Genomic DNA, 18,558 nt, shown 5'->3' on the forward strand with positions numbered 1-18,558 from the left:
TAAATTATCAATATTTTTTTTTCTCTTATTATTAGTATTCACCATATCTCACCAAAATTTTATCTATTGTGATAAATATTGTAATACAAATAACTAGTTATTGAGGAAAAAAAAATTTAATTAATGTAGTTTATTTTTAATATTATTATATAAATAATTCTATAACTTCGTTTGGAATTCTATTTTTTATAAAATGTCCACTTATCTATCGAACATTTATATTTCTGCTACTTCCATCTTTCTATATAATCATTTCTAAAAATCTAACATACCGATCCAATAAAAGAACTCCAAACTGAATCAATCTAACTATGGAAAACTTTATCCAGTGCATAATCCTTGCACAACTTTAAGATATTATTGACTATAACTATACTTTATGACTCATCTTGGATAAGATCGTCTCACCACAAGACAAATCTATATAATTCTTTCATTTTTGTAATTGATCATTTTAAGATTGTAAGTTATCAATTTAAAATTATAAATAATCACTTTAAGACCAAAAAATCATTTGAGTTATAAGTTATCACTTTATAATGATAAATGTAAATTGTATCAACCTAAGTATAAAATTAATCTCAACATAAAACCACCTTATTGAAAAATTATGCGTTATAATCCTTACATGTATGAAAATAACGAGAATCAAATCTTGTCAAAGTAAAAGTTAAAAATGTTATGATTTACATTTTCATCAAATGCTCCCCTTCCCTTACTCTAAAGAAGAAAAATGGAATGAAAGCCTAGCGAAGAAGACACAAGGTAAAGTTTAAAATGAAGCAGTTTGGTATCCACAACATAAACCAAAATATTACATGCCATTCATTCAGTGACACTGAATCATGATAAGATTTGTCCAAAGCTAAAGCAGCTCCATTATAAAGCGAAGGTGAATATCACGAAAAATGACACTCCCTTCCTCAACATCAATGAAACAAGTTCAATGGCTACTTGAAAGCTAAGTAGTAGTACAATAAACATTTAAAAGAAAAAAGGCAGATAAGAGGGTTCCAGCTTCCACATGAGAAGACCTACATATTAAACCTACGAGTCACTCTCCATGAAAGCCATTGCTGACAAGCGCTCTAGGAGGCCGTTGATCCAAAGCAATGTCCGAGATAAAAGAGGACAACTGTTGAAATCAGGAATCTAAAAGTTACAGATCTACTAGTTCCAACTATGAGTAATAATATGCCTAATCGTCATCGACATCGAGGTTGTTCATTTTGGATTCCAGATCATTGTCATCGCCAGCACCCTCATCTTCAGAATCCTTTTCATCATCTCTACCTTCTGGGTCATTCTCGTCTAATGACCCTAGCTTGTTGGGGCACTTTTTGAAAGCTGCTTGAACATCGTCGATTCCGTCGTCGGATATGAAATTTCCATTAATGTTCAGCAATTGAAAATTAGGTTTATCCACCACCACACTAGCCAAAACCCTAGCTCCAGCCCTTCTTATGGCATTTGTATTCATGTCGAGTTCCTGTAATTGAGTATAACTTTCGAGAGCCTTACTAATCTCTATAGCCCCTTCATCCTTGAGCTCATTTTCAGCCAAGTTTAGCTTCAATAGGTGCTTCTTTGATGCTAGACAGGCAGACAGAGCAGGTGCAGCAGCAGCTGTAACATCATTACCAGCCAACTCTAACACTTGAAGCAAAGGAGCCGAATCCTTGAGAGCGTTTGCTATGGCAGTGGTCCCCTCATCTTCCAAGTTCAAGTAACTCAGGTAAGCTTCAACAAGATTTCCAAAATTCAAAAGAGCTTTGCTCAAAGCAACTCCGGCTTCTACGCCAAACATGTTATCACGCAAGTCAAGCTTTGTCAAATTAACACATCCCTCAAGGGCTTCAGACAAGGCAACACCTCCATCAGAACCTACCCTTGTTGAGGAACACCTAAAATCCTCCAGCATAGGAGAACGCTTCACAACCTCAGATATGGCGATAGCACCTTCATCTCCTGTCATGTTATTGTGAAACTGAAGAACCCTAAGCTTCTCTGTGGAAGGAACCAACTCACAAACGGCACGTGCAGCCTCCTCTGAAATTCCATCATTCATTAAATAAAGCTCCTCCAAGCTACGCTGTGATTGCAAGAGTGCTCCAAATGCTCGGACACCCTTCTCACCCAAGGCATTGTTTGAAAGATCAAGAGACTTTAAAACAGAACCTTCAAGGGCAGCTGAGAAGATATTCATCACATCAAGCGCTTCTGCCTCTGCTCTACCAGCAATAAAATCAGACAAATCCACATCCTTTAATTTATCCTTAATCGAAGCCAAGATAGGCTCTGCAACACGAGCTGCGCCCAACCCAAAACTTCTGTTACTAAAGCATATCTTGGTGTAATTGTTCGATGGATCCTTCAGCGGTGCCAAAAGCTCTTCTGCTTCTGCTGCCTCAATGAATGCACGTGAACCTTTTGATATATCAAAAAAACATTCCTGGGCCACCACAGAAGTTGGCAGTTTTTTAACATCCTTGCTTGCAGGACCTCTTTTTAGGGCTTCAAGTATAAGTTTACTACATTCCTTAGCATAAAGCTGGACTGCAGAGCTTCCATCACCATCAGGCTCCTTTTCAAAGAATTGACTTGCAGCAGTAAACGCCACCTCTTCGATTTCCTTGGCATTCTCCTCAGCCTCTTCCTTGCTCAAACTACCATACTTTTGCGTGAAAATTGTGGTTGTTGAAAGATTGCTGGTCATCCTCTCAACAAGCATGATCCTTGTGTTCTGGCTTGGAGGCCATAATTTAATCGAAAAAGGACGGCGCTCAGCATTTGTTTGCATAGCATCCATTTAGATTAACCTATTCATAAACAACACTCATAAGTGCAAGATTCTAGACAACTCCATTTTCAATTACTTCTCCTTACTTATTTTTCGAATCATATAAAAACTTCAGTGAATGGCATATTTTTAATCAGAAAACTAGCAACATATCAAAGTGAACCTAAGATAATAATTTCCAAAATACTTCAATTAAAGAACAAACTAAATTACAACTAAATGGAAACAAACGCAGAAGAAACAAAAAAAAAAAACCCAAAAATTTAAAATTTAAAAAAAAAAAAAAAAAAAAAAGAGACATTAGACGAAACTGAAAACAGAACCTCTATCAAATTAAAATGACAAATATGGCTGATTTACCATGTAAAGAGCATAAATGAAATCAATAATACATCTAACCACGCATAAAAGAAGTCTAATATCACTTCTTTCAGAGACAAAATAGCATGAATGACTTCCCTTTCAATAATTATCTACTTACTTTTCGTTCAACTCATATGAAAACTACAGAATGGCCTAATTTTCATAAGAAAATTCACATCAAAACAACGATTAATCATCTAGCATTATAATTTATCACTTTTTTCAGATATCAACACATATTGACATTATTTACTAACAAAGTCCAGTCAAATCAGTTAACTAGGGTTACATAATAATTTCTTCAATATTAACAAAAAATTAAATTGCAATACTAATCTACTTTCAACAAATGCAGAAGTAAAAAAACTGAAACATTAGATGAAACCGAAACCTCTATCAAATTAATATCCAATAAATTTCCGTATAAAAGAGCGTAATGAAAATTAAAAAGAGATATACCTGGATCAGAAAAATGACGAACGAAGAACGAATAGATTATGGATCTAAGGTGAGATTGGTAGAGTGACTGCAAAGAGTGAGAGATTGGGATAATTAGGGTTTTTGAAAAAGAGAGAAAACGGGGGAATGTTAGATAGAAGGAGAGAGAGAAAGTAAAAATAAAGATAAAAGAATACTCTTAGGCAAAGGGGGATTGGAGGGGGCCTATTGTGGCTTGGAAATTGAAATTTACAAATCGTAGCGTGTGAGGGAAATGATTGCGCCCATTTGCATTTCTAAATTTCGAATTGTTTTGAATACTAACAAATTTAAAATACTAAAAAATATATATATTAAAAAATTTCAAATTATGTTAACATAATTTTTTTTATCTTCTCATTAATTTTATTAAACAAGGTGTTTAAAAGCTCGCTAAGGTGAAAGAAAGAAGAAAATACAAGAGAAATAACATGATAAATGATATCATAACAAACACACACAAACAAAAACCTACTAATTTCATAGTGTCTTAGACACCTTCTTCTCAAAATAGATTTCCCTCTAATTTAAAACAAATGTCTCATTTGAAATTTGTACAACCAGTAAAGCAAGAACAGAATCATAAAAAAAGGTGTTCACTTTTATAAGTTATGAAAAAGCAACATAAGGTAGGGAGTAAACCACCACAAAAGGTGTCCAATTGTACAAATTAGACAAGGGACTAAAAAAGTGTTCGCATGTCAAAAAACAGCACTGAAAATAGAAATGCGACAAATAACGTGGACTGACCTATAAAAAGGATTTTGCTTTGAACTGGAGGGAATATTTCGTTAATGACTCATTAATACATTTATGTAATATCTCTCATAATGTTTGAACTCGCACATTCAAACTCAAAGTTTCCACCTTTAATGGAAATCAAACTCTATTACATGATTAACGCCTCTAAATTCACTAAACTATTTTCTCTCCGTGTAATATCCCCTACACATTCTAATATTCATCTTGGGCCTTTATATAGCCCTCTAAATCAGTAGAATAACCTTAGTAAAGGACAATAAATGTCCACAAAGGGAATTCACAATCGATAAACTGTGTTAATAGCTAAAAGGAAAGGTGCTCGTTCGAGCATGATAATTGCTCGTTCAAGCAGCCTATATTAGGCCAATTTCTAGTGTTGTTTGCAGCCCATGTTCACTTTTCCTTTTTCTTCTTTTAATCTCTCAATCAAGTTATCAACACATTAAACTACCTGTAACCGCATGAGATTTTTATGACGTCATTATTTAATATTTTAATAATTTTTGGAGATTTTATAATTATACTAAATTATTTTTAAATTAGTTTTAATTAATTTTTTTCATATACGAATTTAAACATTAACATTTTTTATATTAAAAATAAATTTACGATTACTAAAATAAAGAGGTTCGAATCGAAATTATTCTAGTTATTAGAATTTGTGTGCTTAAATGAACTTTCTTAGCTGAAAATTTCAAAAAAGTAATATAGAAATAAATAAATAAATAAAATAAAAAGAGGGTTAGAGTTTTAAGTAGTAATACACGCCTCCCCTTCCCTCTCCTCTCCTCTTCCCTTCTCTCCTCCCTCCTCCACAGCTGGCACGCCACCACCACCATGCCACCTGCTTTTTTTTTCCTCCACCATGAGCAGCCACGCAGCAGACCAAGCCTCCCTTCCCCCACGCACTGTCACCGGCAGCAGCAGCAAGCGCCTGGCCCTGACTGCTACGCGTGCCGCCAGCTAGCAGTGGCTGGTTTCAGCCGGTTTTGGGCCCCTCCAGCCGGCCTAGGGTCTTGTACCACCACATCATTCACTTGTCTTCCACCCCCTTTTCTAGCTCCACCATTGTAAGCCATCTTCTCTTCCCTTTTTGATTTTTTTTCTCTTGTTCTAATTAGAAATAGTATCAAGTTTATAGATTTTGTGTTGATTGTTGTTTCATTTCTATTAAATCTTATTATGGGTAAGAGTTGATGATTTGAATATATTTATAAATTAAGGTTATTGTATGAACGGAAATGATGATAGTTGTACTACTTTGTGTTTGAGGATGTTTTATAAATTAAATAGATTTGTATAAGCTTTGAATGTGTGATTATGTTGTGGATGGTGGATATTGTTTATGTTATTGACTTAATTGTGGTATGGTCGTAGTTATTAGAGTTGAATATTATTATTGTTGAAGTAGAAAGAAATTATTGTTGTTATTATTATTGCACATTATTAGAGGAATTGTTCTTTTTCATGCCCCTTTGTTGTCATGAGTAATTTTGTATGTTATAGTAAATTATATCATAACGTGAGGCTATCTCTAACATCAACATCATTATAAGTTATTAATATTAATGCTGTTGTCCAAGTGTTGTTAGTTGTGACATTACATGGCAATGTGGTTTTTTTTTTTTTTTAACTTAAGTCTCATAGGTTTAAAGAAATGGTCATAATGTACACTTGGTCGTTGTGAAAGCTTATTTGGTCATGGTTTAGTGGTTGTGAAAGTTTATTTGATTGCTGAATTGATGTCATAACTTATGAACAAGCATAGACTGAATATGTGAATTGGTTTAGTATGCGTTAGAATAAGTGGAAGTTACTTTGAATGGGTGAATGATAGCTTGTTCTAGCTCTTAGATACTCTTAAGTGGAGATAAATAGGCTTATTAGTTCTACTTCAAACTTGTACAGGTTTCCAATTTATAAGAGAAAAGTAGAACCTTAGTTGGGTGATTTTTGTGACTTTTTTATCTTGCGGTGACGCTTATAGGTACGTATACGCAATAACTAACCCTTATTTGCAATTTTTCTTTAAGACATTATTGTTTTTGTAACAATATGCATTGCATTGAAACTATGAGACATTTTATATGAAGAACTATCGATTATTAAATCCTTGCACCATGACTAGTTTAGAGAATCTGAGTGTCAGTAGAAGGTGGGGACCATCCCCTTATCTATTTAAGAATTGGATTATGTCTTACATGGTGTTAGAATGACTCCTTTATAGGTGGATTAAGTATTTCGTTTGAGTTGTTCAGTGGATTTTGGCATTCTGCTATCTTAGGGCACTCATTAATAGTAGAAAGCGGGAGTTATTCCCATTTGATTAAGCATTAGATTACAATTAGTTGGCGTGACTCAACTGGATTATATTTGATTAATCTAGTAGTCCCCTAGTTGAGATCCGACGGGATCACCGTATGGGGGGTATGAGCATACTTTTGTCATTGAGCGCCGGGTGGCCGATACTGCCCCTTGACCGAGGTGTTACCATGCGGGCCTTGCAAACCCCAATATGATGGCCTTTTCATTGGATTGGTACCTCAGCGTGCTTTATTTTCTCAAAGGTAGGACCCGAGAGGGTCAGTTCGAGGGGTTATGAGCTCATACTTTGCCATGGGCGTCGGGTGGCCGATAACGCTCTTGGCCGTGTTACTATGCCATGAATAGAGAAAAGATCCACTACCTTTGAATATACTTTGAGGGATTAGTAGTTAGAAAGAGAAATCATAAGTAAAGAGACGTGTTTAGACAGATGAGTAGATTCGTTATTTTTGTGCTATGTCGTCGTCTATCCCCTTGTTTTATGATTCTAATTGTTATAAGTTCATTGATTACTGACGTGTACTGTTTGTTTCTTTGTTGATGGCTCATCTTTGATAGCCCTGCTATGACACGTTGGTCTATGATCTTACGTGGAGGAGCAGGGATATCATAAATAGCTATTACAGGTGATGAAGCTTCTTTGCATTGCATACGGGGGGAAATGAGTGAGAATCCCGAAGTGCACAATATTCTTTTGTCTACATGTGGTTTCTTTTGATTAAATTGTTTATGTTTTTGGCTTGAGGCACATGTCCTTCTTTTTGTATAAGTTATCCCCGCTGCGTTGTTTTTGTAGTTTGTACGATTAAATTAGAATTTTATTACGTATAAAATATGAATATGGGTATTTCAGGTCATATCTATATGGAAATTACATACAAATTAAATACTATGATACAAGATCAGGTATCTCTAGGTAAAGTTGGCAAAAAGTGACTGGAAGTTATGATGTCCAATACTAGGTAAAGTTCCCAAATACCCAATCGAGTATTCTACAACTCTTATAACTCAAGATTACGGAGATTTAACAAGGACAAATACCCCAGTCGAGTATTTCATTCGTAAGAAAACAAAATCATGCAGATTGTTTCATCGACTAAAATTTGAAACGGGTATCTCATTACCTGGTTGGGTGGACTAGGCACAGATCTGATCGAGTATCGTGTAAATGTGTTCCATTTTCGCGTTTTTCTTGGGTTTCTTAGCATAAACTATATAAGCCCTTATGTTCCTTTGTAAAACAGCTTGGGATTTTCTCGTTTAGGGAAGCCATTAATAAAGTAAGTTCATTTTCTTTATGCCTTTTAATTAAATTATATTATGGCTTTACAAATCACCATGTTTGGCCAAGTTTCAATCTAGGGGTAAAACGAATGAATCCTTGCATTCTGGTTCTTAATTAAATGATAAAATTTAATTATGATTGACAAAAATTATTTCTTTACTTGTCGCAGATGTATATTAGGGTTTTAATTGATGGTTTCTTCATGATTGGACTTTACAGATGGTGGTTGGCCATGGTTTTATTTCTAATGAGATATGAAACTACTTTTTTGTCTTTCAATCCAAGCTTTAAGCTTAATAACATGTTTAGTATGCAATGGATGCTTTTTTTTTATATCCTTAGCCATCATAATATTGATATCAACCAACTTATAATTCAAGTTTTTATATATGGCTTACATTATTTTAAAAGTAACTTTTATTCTCTATTATTGTTTATCCTTTAGTAAACTGCAAATCAATTTAGATCTCCTATTTTCTTGTGTTTAATTCTAACTTACTCTAGGACTAAAATCTGAAAGTATTAGCTATAAATTATAATCTTTTAACTTTTGGTTGTATGATCAGCTATAGTCAAACACACACAACAAATCATAAGAAAACAATTCAACTATATAAACAAAATGTGTCTCACACAATATGCCATGAGATAACATGATAATGACAATAACTACTCTGATCTCTATGTGTTTTTAAGTTTGCACTAAAGACTTAACAAACTCTCATATATTTGAGTCATATGCTGTAAACTTAAAAGGACAGAAGGAGTAATAATGAAGTGTTTCTTGAAAAGTTAAAGGATAATTTTTTTGAGAAATTCAACAAGTTCAATCTCAATTTATACATACATGAAGAAGGTAGTCATCTTATGCTATTAGTAATAAATTTACTTAAACAACATAGTGTTGATGAAATTTGCATAGTAGCTAGGCACATCTTGGGTGTTGGAAGATTCAAGGGCACTTCTTTCGACCTTTTTTGGTGGTCATATCAGCCCAACAAGGGCAAGTGTTTGCATTGCCAGAAGTTCCTGGTGGCACACAATTACAGCGCTGACAACAAGTGCTACAATCTCTAAGACAAGTTCTATATCTTGATGCTACACTGCATCGATAATGACATCTTCCCTTACAATCTGTTAATTAAAAAATATCAAAGTTAATCCATAATTTATTAAAATTTGTCAAAAATTATATTATTAGTTTGAGTTTGAAATAACGTGCATGCAACTTTATAAAATAGTCGACTTAAAATATGTTCATGTTATCATTTTGGCTCTCCAATATAAGAACATGAGTAATAGGAATATAATAAAGTGCTCATAAGTCATTCTATCATTTAGTGAATTTTGAATATTATTTCACACTAAGCAAATGTTGCATCAAGACCCAATTCTCATGAGGTTAGTGATAGGTTCAATCACTTGATCATGAATGCTCTATCTTGCACTCTTGAGAGTGAAGATGAGAGTGTTATGGATTATGGACATATACGTTTTGGGTCACCAAATGAAGTGATAAACGATGTTGATTTGGTGTGCCTTGGTGAAGACAAGGCACAAGTGATGAGAGCAAGTCAGCAACCCTGATGGCTCGCTCGATTAGTCGAGCTTGGTGGCTCGATGGAGCCATATTGAACGAAGAATCCAGTAGCTCCTGGACTGCTGCTCGACTGGTCGAGGAATGTTGCTCGGGTCGAGCGGATGTGAGCTGGGCCAAAACTCGAGATTTCTGTTTTGCGGATATCTTACTTGGGCATCAACTGTTTTGCCTTAGGGTCTTCTAATATGTTGTAGGTGTAATACCCCGAGATTTTAATGACGTAATTATTTGATATTATAATAACTTTTGGAGATTTTATAATTATATTAAATTATTTTAAGTTAATTTTAATAGATTTCTTTCATACACGTATATAAATATTAACACATTTATATTAAAAATAAATTGTGATTTCTAAAATAAAGAGATTTGAATTATATGATTATAAACGTATTAAAAATGTATGAACAAACAAATGTGAGTTTTCTTAGTTAGGCTTTGTAAGAAAGTTAATCTAGAAAATAAATAAAATAACAAAATGAGTTAGGGATTTTAAACACCTCCTCTCCTCCTTCTCTCTCCCTCTTCCTCTTCTCCCTGTGACACCATTCTCCCTCAAAACTCATGTCTGGAGCCTCCCAAAAGCACCACCAGCCTCCTCCCTCACGACAGCTAGCAGCAGAAAGGCTGCGTCTCTCCTCCGTCATGGCAGCCAGCAGTAGGAAGGTTGTGTCTCTCTCCCTCACGGCAGCAGCAAGCTGCAGATCTCTCCACCACTAGCAGCTCGGCTGCTGTGCCGCCAGCAGGGGACAGTCCACGCGACTCCTCCCTCATTACGCATAGTGAGTCACCACTACCACAAAAACCACCTATCTCCTTGTCCATCTCCTAGTTTCACCCTTGTGAGCCATCCTTTACTTTCCCATTTAATTAGTTTATTGTTCTAACTAGAATTTACCATGTTTATGAGTTTTGGGTTGATTATGTATTAATTTTATTAAGTCTTATTGTGGTTAATAATTAAAGATGTTATCTTTGAACAATGAATTAATTAGGGTTTAATTTAGGGATGAAATTTTAATGGTGTGTGCTCTTATGTTATATGTTGGTGGTGATATGATTGATTGGATAATTCCACAAATTGTTTTAAAGCCTAGTTGTGTTGGCTATGATTATGATAGATTTAGTTGGTAGTTGTACTACTTTTGTGTTTTGAGGGTGTTTTATAATTCATAGATTTGTACAAGCTTTGAAAATGTGATTTTAATGTGAATATGTGATAATAGTTGTTATAATTGAGAGTATTAGTTACAAAAAGTGGTGTTAATTGTCACTTGTATTATAAGGATGATGGTGGATGTTGTTTATATTACTAAGTATTATTGTTAGTTAGTTGTGGTTTGGTCGTAGTTATTAAAGTTGAATACTATCATTGTTGAAGTAGGTAGAAACCGTCGTTGTCATTATTGTCGCAAATTATTAGAGGAAGTGTTTCTTTTCATGCCCTTTGCCATCATGAGTAATTTTGTATGTTGTAGTAGATTATATCACAACTTGAGGTTATCACTAACATCAACATTGTTAAAAATTATTATTTTAAATGTTGTTGTACAAGTTTTATTAGTTGTGACATATCCTGATGATGTGGTCTTATAAGTTAAGTCTCTTGGGTTTAAAGAAATGATCATAAAGTACACGTTGTTGCTACGAAAGCTCATTTAATCGTTGGTTTAGTGGATGTGAAAGCTTCTTTGATTGTTGAATTAATGTCATAACTTATGAGTAAGAGTAGAGTGAATATGTGAATTGGTTTAGTATGCGTCAGAATAATTGGAAGTTACTTTGAATGGGTGAATGATAGTTTGTTTAAGCGTCTAGATGATTTTAGATGGAGACAAATAGGCTTATTAGTTCTACTCCTAATTTATATAGGTGCCCGTTTCAAAAAAAGAAGATAGAACTTTAGTTGGGTGATTTTTTTTGTGACATTTGGTCGTGCAGTGACGCTTACAGGTATGTACACGCAGTAACTAACGCTTATATGCAATTTACTTTAAGACATTGTTTATTGAGATAATATGCATTGTATCGAAGGTACTAGCGAGTACACCTTGTATGAAGAGCTATCGATTATGAAATCCTTGCGCCTAGAATAGTTTAGATAATAAGAGTGTTAGTAGAAGGCGGGGACTATCCCCTTAATTATTTAAGAATTGGATTATGTCTTACTTGGAGTTAGAATGACTCCTTTATAAGTGAATTTCGTATTTTGTTTGAGTTGCTCAGTGGGTTTTGGCGTTGTGCTATCCTTGGGCATTCATTAATAGTAGAAAGTGGGAGTTATTCCCATTTGATAAAGCATAGATTACAATTAGTTGGCGTGACTCAACTGGGTTATGTATGGTTGATTTAATAGTCCCCTAGGTGAGATCCGACAAGATCACTGTATGGGGGGTATAAGCATACTTTTTTCATTGGGCGCCGGGTGGCCGATACCGCCCCTTGACTGAGGTGTTACCATGCAAGCTTTGCAAACCCCAATATGGTGGCCTCTTCAATGGATTGGTATCCCAGTGTATTATTTTTCCCGAAGGTAAGATCCGAGAGGGTCAGCTGGAGGGGGTATGAGCTCATACTTTGCCATGGGCGCCTGGTGGCCGATAACGACCTTGGCCTTGTCACTATGCCATGAAGTAGAGAAAAGATCCAAGGAAAGAAAGTTTATTCATTGATAGAAAGTTTACACATTGATTGAACGTTTACTCATTGATAGTAAATTTATTCATTGATAGAATAGTTTATGCTAGTGAGAAGTGCACCCAAGTTAAGATACCTCAAGGGAGTTACCAATCCCAAAGATAGACAATGACAATGCTTACTTTAGGATAGACAAGCTCTATAAGGTCATGTGTTAGGTAGTCTGTTAATGCCTTGGTTAAGTTGATACTACGCGCGTTTTACAAGAGTTTATGTTTTGAGAAGAGGAGTGTGAAGACTTGCGTTCTACCGGAATACATGGTTCGGGTAGGAAAGGACGTAATGAGATTAAGAAGTATAGGTGGATAATAAACCATTTGTGTTTGTGTCTTATGTAATCATCTTATGTTGTTGTATAACATAATGTTATCTAGTAGGTTGGCCTTATTATATTTGATGTTAGATACTGACGTGTGCGTGTTTGTGTTTCTGTTTAATTGTTGATGATTTTGCTATGATTGTCCTGCTATGACACGTAGCAGGTGTTGGAGCTTCTTTTGCGTTGCATTGCATTGGGGGAGAGTAATGAGGGCGAAGCATAACCTGTGTCATACCATTATCTTCTGATTATGTAGCTCTTAGTTATCTTTTGTAATCTCTGGTTTGTATACATTTTGTTATGAGGCCTTGTATCCTCCTTTGCTTATTTGTGTTTTCCGCTGCGTAGTTTATAACTTTGTATGATTTTAAAGAGTTAAGTCATTTTAAAACGCAAGCGTTGACACTGGAACCATGATCCATGCTTGGCATGTTGATTTGAGAAGCCGGCGATGAATCATTCCGCCGTGGTGTGGGATTTTTAAAGGCAATGATTCCTTAGATTAGTTTAATGTTTTTATTGTGTTAATTGTTCTACCACATCTTCGATTTTTAGTAAAGATGCTACCGAAATTTTTACTCATAATTCTTAAATTATTATATTTTAATATAACACCCGAATTTCCTCCCATCCTTTGCGGTTTTGGTTTTGTATAAGGGGTCAGAAATTCAGGGGTGTTACAGTAGGAGTATATAAGGGCTCTTAGAACATCATTAGAGTAAAGTGAGTGAAGCTAATACACTTGAAGCAACTAGGGTTTATCCAAGAGTATTCTTCATTATATTAGTGATTTTGAGCAAGACTACCATCAAAGGTGAGGTCTTTGCTTTGGGAGATTGTTTTTAAAGTTTGTAAGCTGAGTCATTAATGTATTGTTGAATATATTTATGATAAGATACTTGTTTTGAGGGGGAGGTATCCATAGATACCTCATATATATTGTGTGTTTACCATTATTGTTTGATGCTCTGTTTTTCTTGCTTTCTTTATACTTATTTTTGTTATTATTTCTTCATCATTGCCATAACCTAGACCTGTCAAATATGAACCCGACCCGCTAAACCCAAAAAACCCGACCCGCAAAAAGCGGGTTTTGAACAAATATTTTTAAAAAGTGACCCGTTTAACCCGCCTTTTTAAACCCGCAAAAAATGGGTCAAAAACGGGTCGGGTCGGGTCTGACCCGTCGGGTTTAACCCTTAAATTTTAAAAATTAAAAGAGGAAAGAAAGGCGCTTCAACTTCATCCTTCATTTCATTTCATCCAGCCGGCCCTAATCTGCATTGTTCTTCATCCTCACACCTCACTCCTCAGGCGATCGTTCCTAATCCTTCTTCTTCATCCTCAGCCTACCTTCTTCTTCATCATCTCCGTTTCCAGTCATCATCAGCCCTAAATCTATGGGACGTCGAGCTTCAAGTAGTAGCCGCCGCCGCCCTCCGTTCCCACGAAAAGGGTGTTCAGACTGTTCACCATCACCTCTTGGACAATTCTTTTCTTCTTCATCATCTCCCACTCCTCAAGAAGGTAATTTGAAGTACCAATTTCATTTGTTTACTTGTTGATTTGTAGTTAATTTTAGTTTGCGTATTCGGATTCTGGCAATTTCAGTATGAATCGCTGTTTTCTTCGAATTCCTCGCGAATTTCTGGGCGTGTAGGTTCCAGTTTCTTCGAGGTTTTAACAATTTCGAAGAAATTGTTTAAATTTAATTATATTTTGGTGCTTGGTTTTTGTTGTTTGATAATAGTCTCTGTATTTTCTGGATTGTTGTTTGTTGTTTGCTTAAATTTAATTGTTGTTTGTTTGAATTTCATTGTCTGCTTTTTAAGTTGTTCTGGATTGTTCTGGAATCTGGATTGTTCTTGATTATTGCTCTGCTTTTCAAGTTTAAAGTTTGGAATTTGGATTGTTCTTGGATTGTTCTGTTCGTAATTTCTTTTTAGTTATTTTTTTTTTGTTTTATTACAATTTTATTTTTTAAATACTTTTTTGTGCAACATCTTCATTTGATCAAAGTAGAAATTAATGGGATATATTATAAGATCGATTATAGAAAAACAATAATGGAGTTTATATTATCAATGAGGACAAGTTGAAAGGAAGTTCAATAAATGTTGAAAACTTCTGCTAAACAATTAAAATTGATCAACATCTGCATAAATCAAACTTCAAAGGCAAATGATGACACTTTTAGACCCAAATGCTAATATAATGAACCTGTAATCTACATTGTTTTGTAGGAGTTGAGCCAAATGATGATAGTAACAATCCTGGAACAGATGGAAGTTATGGAACAGATGTTGAGACTCCTAACATTGGGCAAGAAGCTACTCTTGATATTATGTTGTACTTAAATTTGTTATTCAATAATTATTAATAGAAGTTCTCTTGTTTTGTAGGCGTTTTCATCTTATGAGAATTCTTCTTCTCAAGGTAGAACACAACTAGATGACTACTTAGGTGAGCATAAATTGGATCCTTTGTCGGATTTGGATGTTCTTGGTTGGTGGAAGGATAATGCTAAAAGGTTTCCACAAGTTGCAAGTATGGCAAGAGATTTGTTAAGTATTCCAATTACTACTGTTGCTTCCGAGTCGAGTTTTAGCTTGGGAAGTAGGATACTAACAAAATGGAGAGCTTCCTTACTACCGGAGAGTGCCGAGACTTTGGTCACAACCCGAAGTTGGCTATATGGATATGATGTTGAAAATGGTAAATTGTCTTTCTTTTTTTGCATTTTGAGAAATAAAGAGATTCATAGCTAATTAAATAGTTCGTTTTTTATTTGTGTGAAGATAACAATTCTCTTGAAGACGGTGTTGAAATTCCGATTTTGCGGGATCCAAACAAAGAACCTCAAGTTATCGGCGTAGAAGAGAGCGGAATTGAAATTCTTGAAGATGATGATTTTTAGTAAATGTTGTCTTAGATTATCAAATAGTAGACTATGACCAAGTTTATTAAATTGTAATTGTCATACTTTGTTGAACTAATTTTATTTTCTGTTTCATGCAACTTTTGATATGTACTCTATATAAGTTACAATTTTATCGTAATAGGTACATACTAAAATATTATCGTAATAGGTACATATTAATATATTATCATTGACGTAAATTATTTTTTCAAAAAAGTGCAAAACCCGTTGGGTCAACCCGAACCCGACAACTTAGGGTCTTAAACGAGGTAGTCTAAACCCGAAACCGTAATTTTTTAAACCCGTTCAACCCGAACCCGAAAATATTTTTATACGACCCGACCCGTCCGACCTGTTTGACAGGTCTACCATAACCCATTCACAACAGCAAAAAAACTTCATAATAAAAATTTTAAATTTCAAATAAATTACAACAAAATGTATTTCCATATAAGTGTATAATATTTTGCCAAAATCAAGTTATCTTATCTTTATTATGGTTTTATATTAAATTTTGTTCTTGAAATTTTCATCTAAGAGTAAAAAAACTGAGTAAATTCACTAAATAGTGATAGTTTACATGTTGTAGTAGTTAAGTCTAAGAGTAACAATATCACTTATATGCAATTTATTGTTTAAACATTGTTAATTGAGCCCAACTTAGAGTTCAATCAATTATCCAAGCTAAAATTAGTCCTTTAGTACGTCTAAGGAAACTTTAATGTACCCTTTTATGTTAAGTAACTAAATGAATCCGTTTTGAATTCAAAATTGATTTTGAATCTAAATCTGAGCCCTAACAAAATGAACGCGTATATCTAAATTTAGATCCTCCATATAAAAATAATTTTAAATTCAATTTCACTTGGACATGATTCAGATTCAACCCATTACCATCCGGATAGCCATGCAATGTTTTACTCTAAGTAAATTACTTACCTATGTTAGCACCCATAAAACTATCAGGATTTGCGGGGATTATTGGTTGAGTAGGAAGCGCATGTTCTGCACCGCATACCTCCAACTGTTGTAATAAATTTTAAAGAAGAAAACAATCCTTAGTTGGACATATTTAACATATTGAATCATAAAGTGAATAAAATTAAAGATGTCAGCTAGTCAAGATGGTAAAATATCGTAAATATAATATTTAAATTTAAAATTAAATCTCATCTACACTTTTTCAATATGCTATTCGTATAAATTACAATGTGTATTAACTCGTTAATGTTTGCATCATAGTTCAATTACTTACATATAGATATCAATTAACATGTTTGATAATTCTATGTTTTACAAATGATTGTTGGCTGGTTTGATCAATTTCAAAAATTGGCTAATTGTCAATTATTCAGCCAACTATTATGAAAATATTTAGATAAAATCCATTGGTTGCTTTATGTTTATTAGAGAAAAAATAAGTTAGACAAACTCAATAAAAAAGTAGTCATAATAGTTTTTTAGTATGACTTATAACTCAATTTTTCAGCCCTTTTAAAACTATTTATAAAACATTTTTTTTGTTTAATTAATCAAATAGCAAAAAAATAATAAATAACAAAAAAAACCAATAAAATGCCATTTATCAAATACGTCTATAACTAATTGTTAATATATTGGGTTGTGGATTATATTTTTATTGTTCTTGTAAAATCAATGATTAGTGGTTGCAATGCTTTTAATAGTAAGTAACACAACATTTAGATTTTATATCACAAGGCAAAAGCTATTCAAGTTGAAAGCATTTATCAAAAGTTGATATTATTGTAGGGAAATTAACAAAAGTTGTATTATTCATGGTAATTTTTTCTAATTAATAAAGATGCAAATTAATAAAACTATAAAACATTTTTTGTATGCTCTTTTATCCACCTCATACCATGTTTGGGACCGAAATTTATGTTCTTTACAATATTAAACAAACCAAAGAAACAAATTATAAGGTAATACTATTTAATTTTAAATTTTTTATGTAATGGAAGTACTAATTAAATGCCCAAATCATAATATAATACTATCTCTATTTTATATTGTGTGTTACGCTTTGATTAAAATTATGAGAGCATATTAATTAAATGTAATAAATAATATGAAACGAATTTAGTATTAACTATTTGTGTAAAAATGGAGTTTATATATGAAAGAAAACATTTACCTTATGTGAAAGGACAAAACAAATAATAGAAATGATAATGAGAAGTATTCTTGAAAAAATGCCAAACATCTTAAATAATGTAAATTTTAAAAATCCTTGAAAAGAGCTAAACGTTACAAATTAAGGACTTTTATGTACAAGATGTTCTAGATTTGAGGGAGGAAATGTTAGTGGTAGGCAATATTTGCCAACAAAATGCCACAAATATTTCTTAGATTAAAGGTAAATGATGGTTGTAAAGTTAAAATATATGGAGGACAATATTATTATTATTATTATTATTATTATTATTATTATTATTATTATTATTATTATTCTCCTATTTTAAAGGAAAATATAAATTATCTTAAAATGATTTAAAATTTTGACCATTCAGTTTTCTATTGAAGTTTAAATACTTGGGTGAAAATGTTTTGACTTCCATTTTAGGATATGCTCTCATTGGTCTACTATAAATTCATGTAATCCCTTCTATTTTAAGAAATTTCTTCCTTAATTAAAAGTAAATAATTGAAAATCGTTTCTCAAGCCATTTACTCTTTATAATATCATCATAAAATGATTGTAGTTATTATATTACCTCCTCTGTCCACTATACTTGTTACGTTTGACTTTTTCCGTAATTCAATGTGTTATTTTGATCATTTATATATTAAACTATACACATTTAAAAATTATAAAAACTTCATATTATGAAAATATGCGATTAGACGATTCAAATAAGATCTTACTTGCCTATATTTTTTCTAACACATTAGCCGCAATATGTAAAATAAGCTTATACGATGAATAGAGTCAAAAATTGTTATGTAGCGAATATTTCAAAACGGAGAAAATATCATGTTATGATACCTT

At 33.4% G+C, this 18,558-nt stretch overlaps 2 protein-coding genes across 2 annotated transcripts; both read right to left on the reverse strand.

The window, feature by feature from the left end:
• Nucleotides 1–754: 754 nt before the first annotated feature.
• On the reverse strand, nucleotides 755–3,886 carry LOC130810992 (RAN GTPase-activating protein 2-like). The gene is made up of 2 exons (XM_057677113.1): nucleotides 3,623–3,886; nucleotides 755–2,819 (listed from the first exon to the last, which is right to left on the reverse strand). The coding sequence occupies exon 2, from the start codon at nucleotides 2,807–2,809 to the stop codon at nucleotides 1,199–1,201; it is 1,611 nt and encodes a 536-aa protein (XP_057533096.1). The 5' UTR covers nucleotides 2,810–2,819; nucleotides 3,623–3,886; the 3' UTR covers nucleotides 755–1,198.
• Nucleotides 3,887–8,013: 4,127 nt separating this feature from the next.
• Nucleotides 8,014–17,785, reverse strand: LOC130810594 (gibberellin-regulated protein 2-like). The gene is made up of 3 exons (XM_057676710.1): nucleotides 17,704–17,785; nucleotides 16,488–16,572; nucleotides 8,014–9,146 (listed from the first exon to the last, which is right to left on the reverse strand). Exons 1-3 carry the CDS (start codon nucleotides 17,770–17,772, stop codon nucleotides 8,965–8,967), a joined length of 336 nt encoding a protein of 111 aa, XP_057532693.1. The 5' UTR covers nucleotides 17,773–17,785; the 3' UTR covers nucleotides 8,014–8,964.
• Nucleotides 17,786–18,558: the final 773 nt, after the last annotated feature.

This window comes from Amaranthus tricolor, chromosome 4 (assembly GCF_026212465.1).
Source record: "Amaranthus tricolor cultivar Red isolate AtriRed21 chromosome 4, ASM2621246v1, whole genome shotgun sequence".
NCBI lineage: Eukaryota > Viridiplantae > Streptophyta > Magnoliopsida > Caryophyllales > Amaranthaceae > Amaranthus > Amaranthus tricolor.

Bases quoted from the DNA above. Each gene is read 5' to 3' on its own strand.
- LOC130810992 (XM_057677113.1), bottom strand. From the start codon at position 2,809: ATGGATGCTATGCAAACAAATGCTGAGCGCCGTCCTTTTTCGATTAAA.
- LOC130810594 (XM_057676710.1), bottom strand. From the start codon at position 17,772: ATGTTTGGCATTTTTTCAAGAATACTTCTCATTATCATTTCTATTATT. The intron at 16,573-17,703 runs GTAAATGTTTTC...TTATTACAACAG, and splicing joins GTTTTGTCCTTTCACATAAG to TTGGAGGTATGCGGTGCAGA. The intron at 9,147-16,487 runs GTAAGTAATTTA...TTTAATTAACAG, and splicing joins TTTTATGGGTGCTAACATAG to ATTGTAAGGGAAGATGTCAT.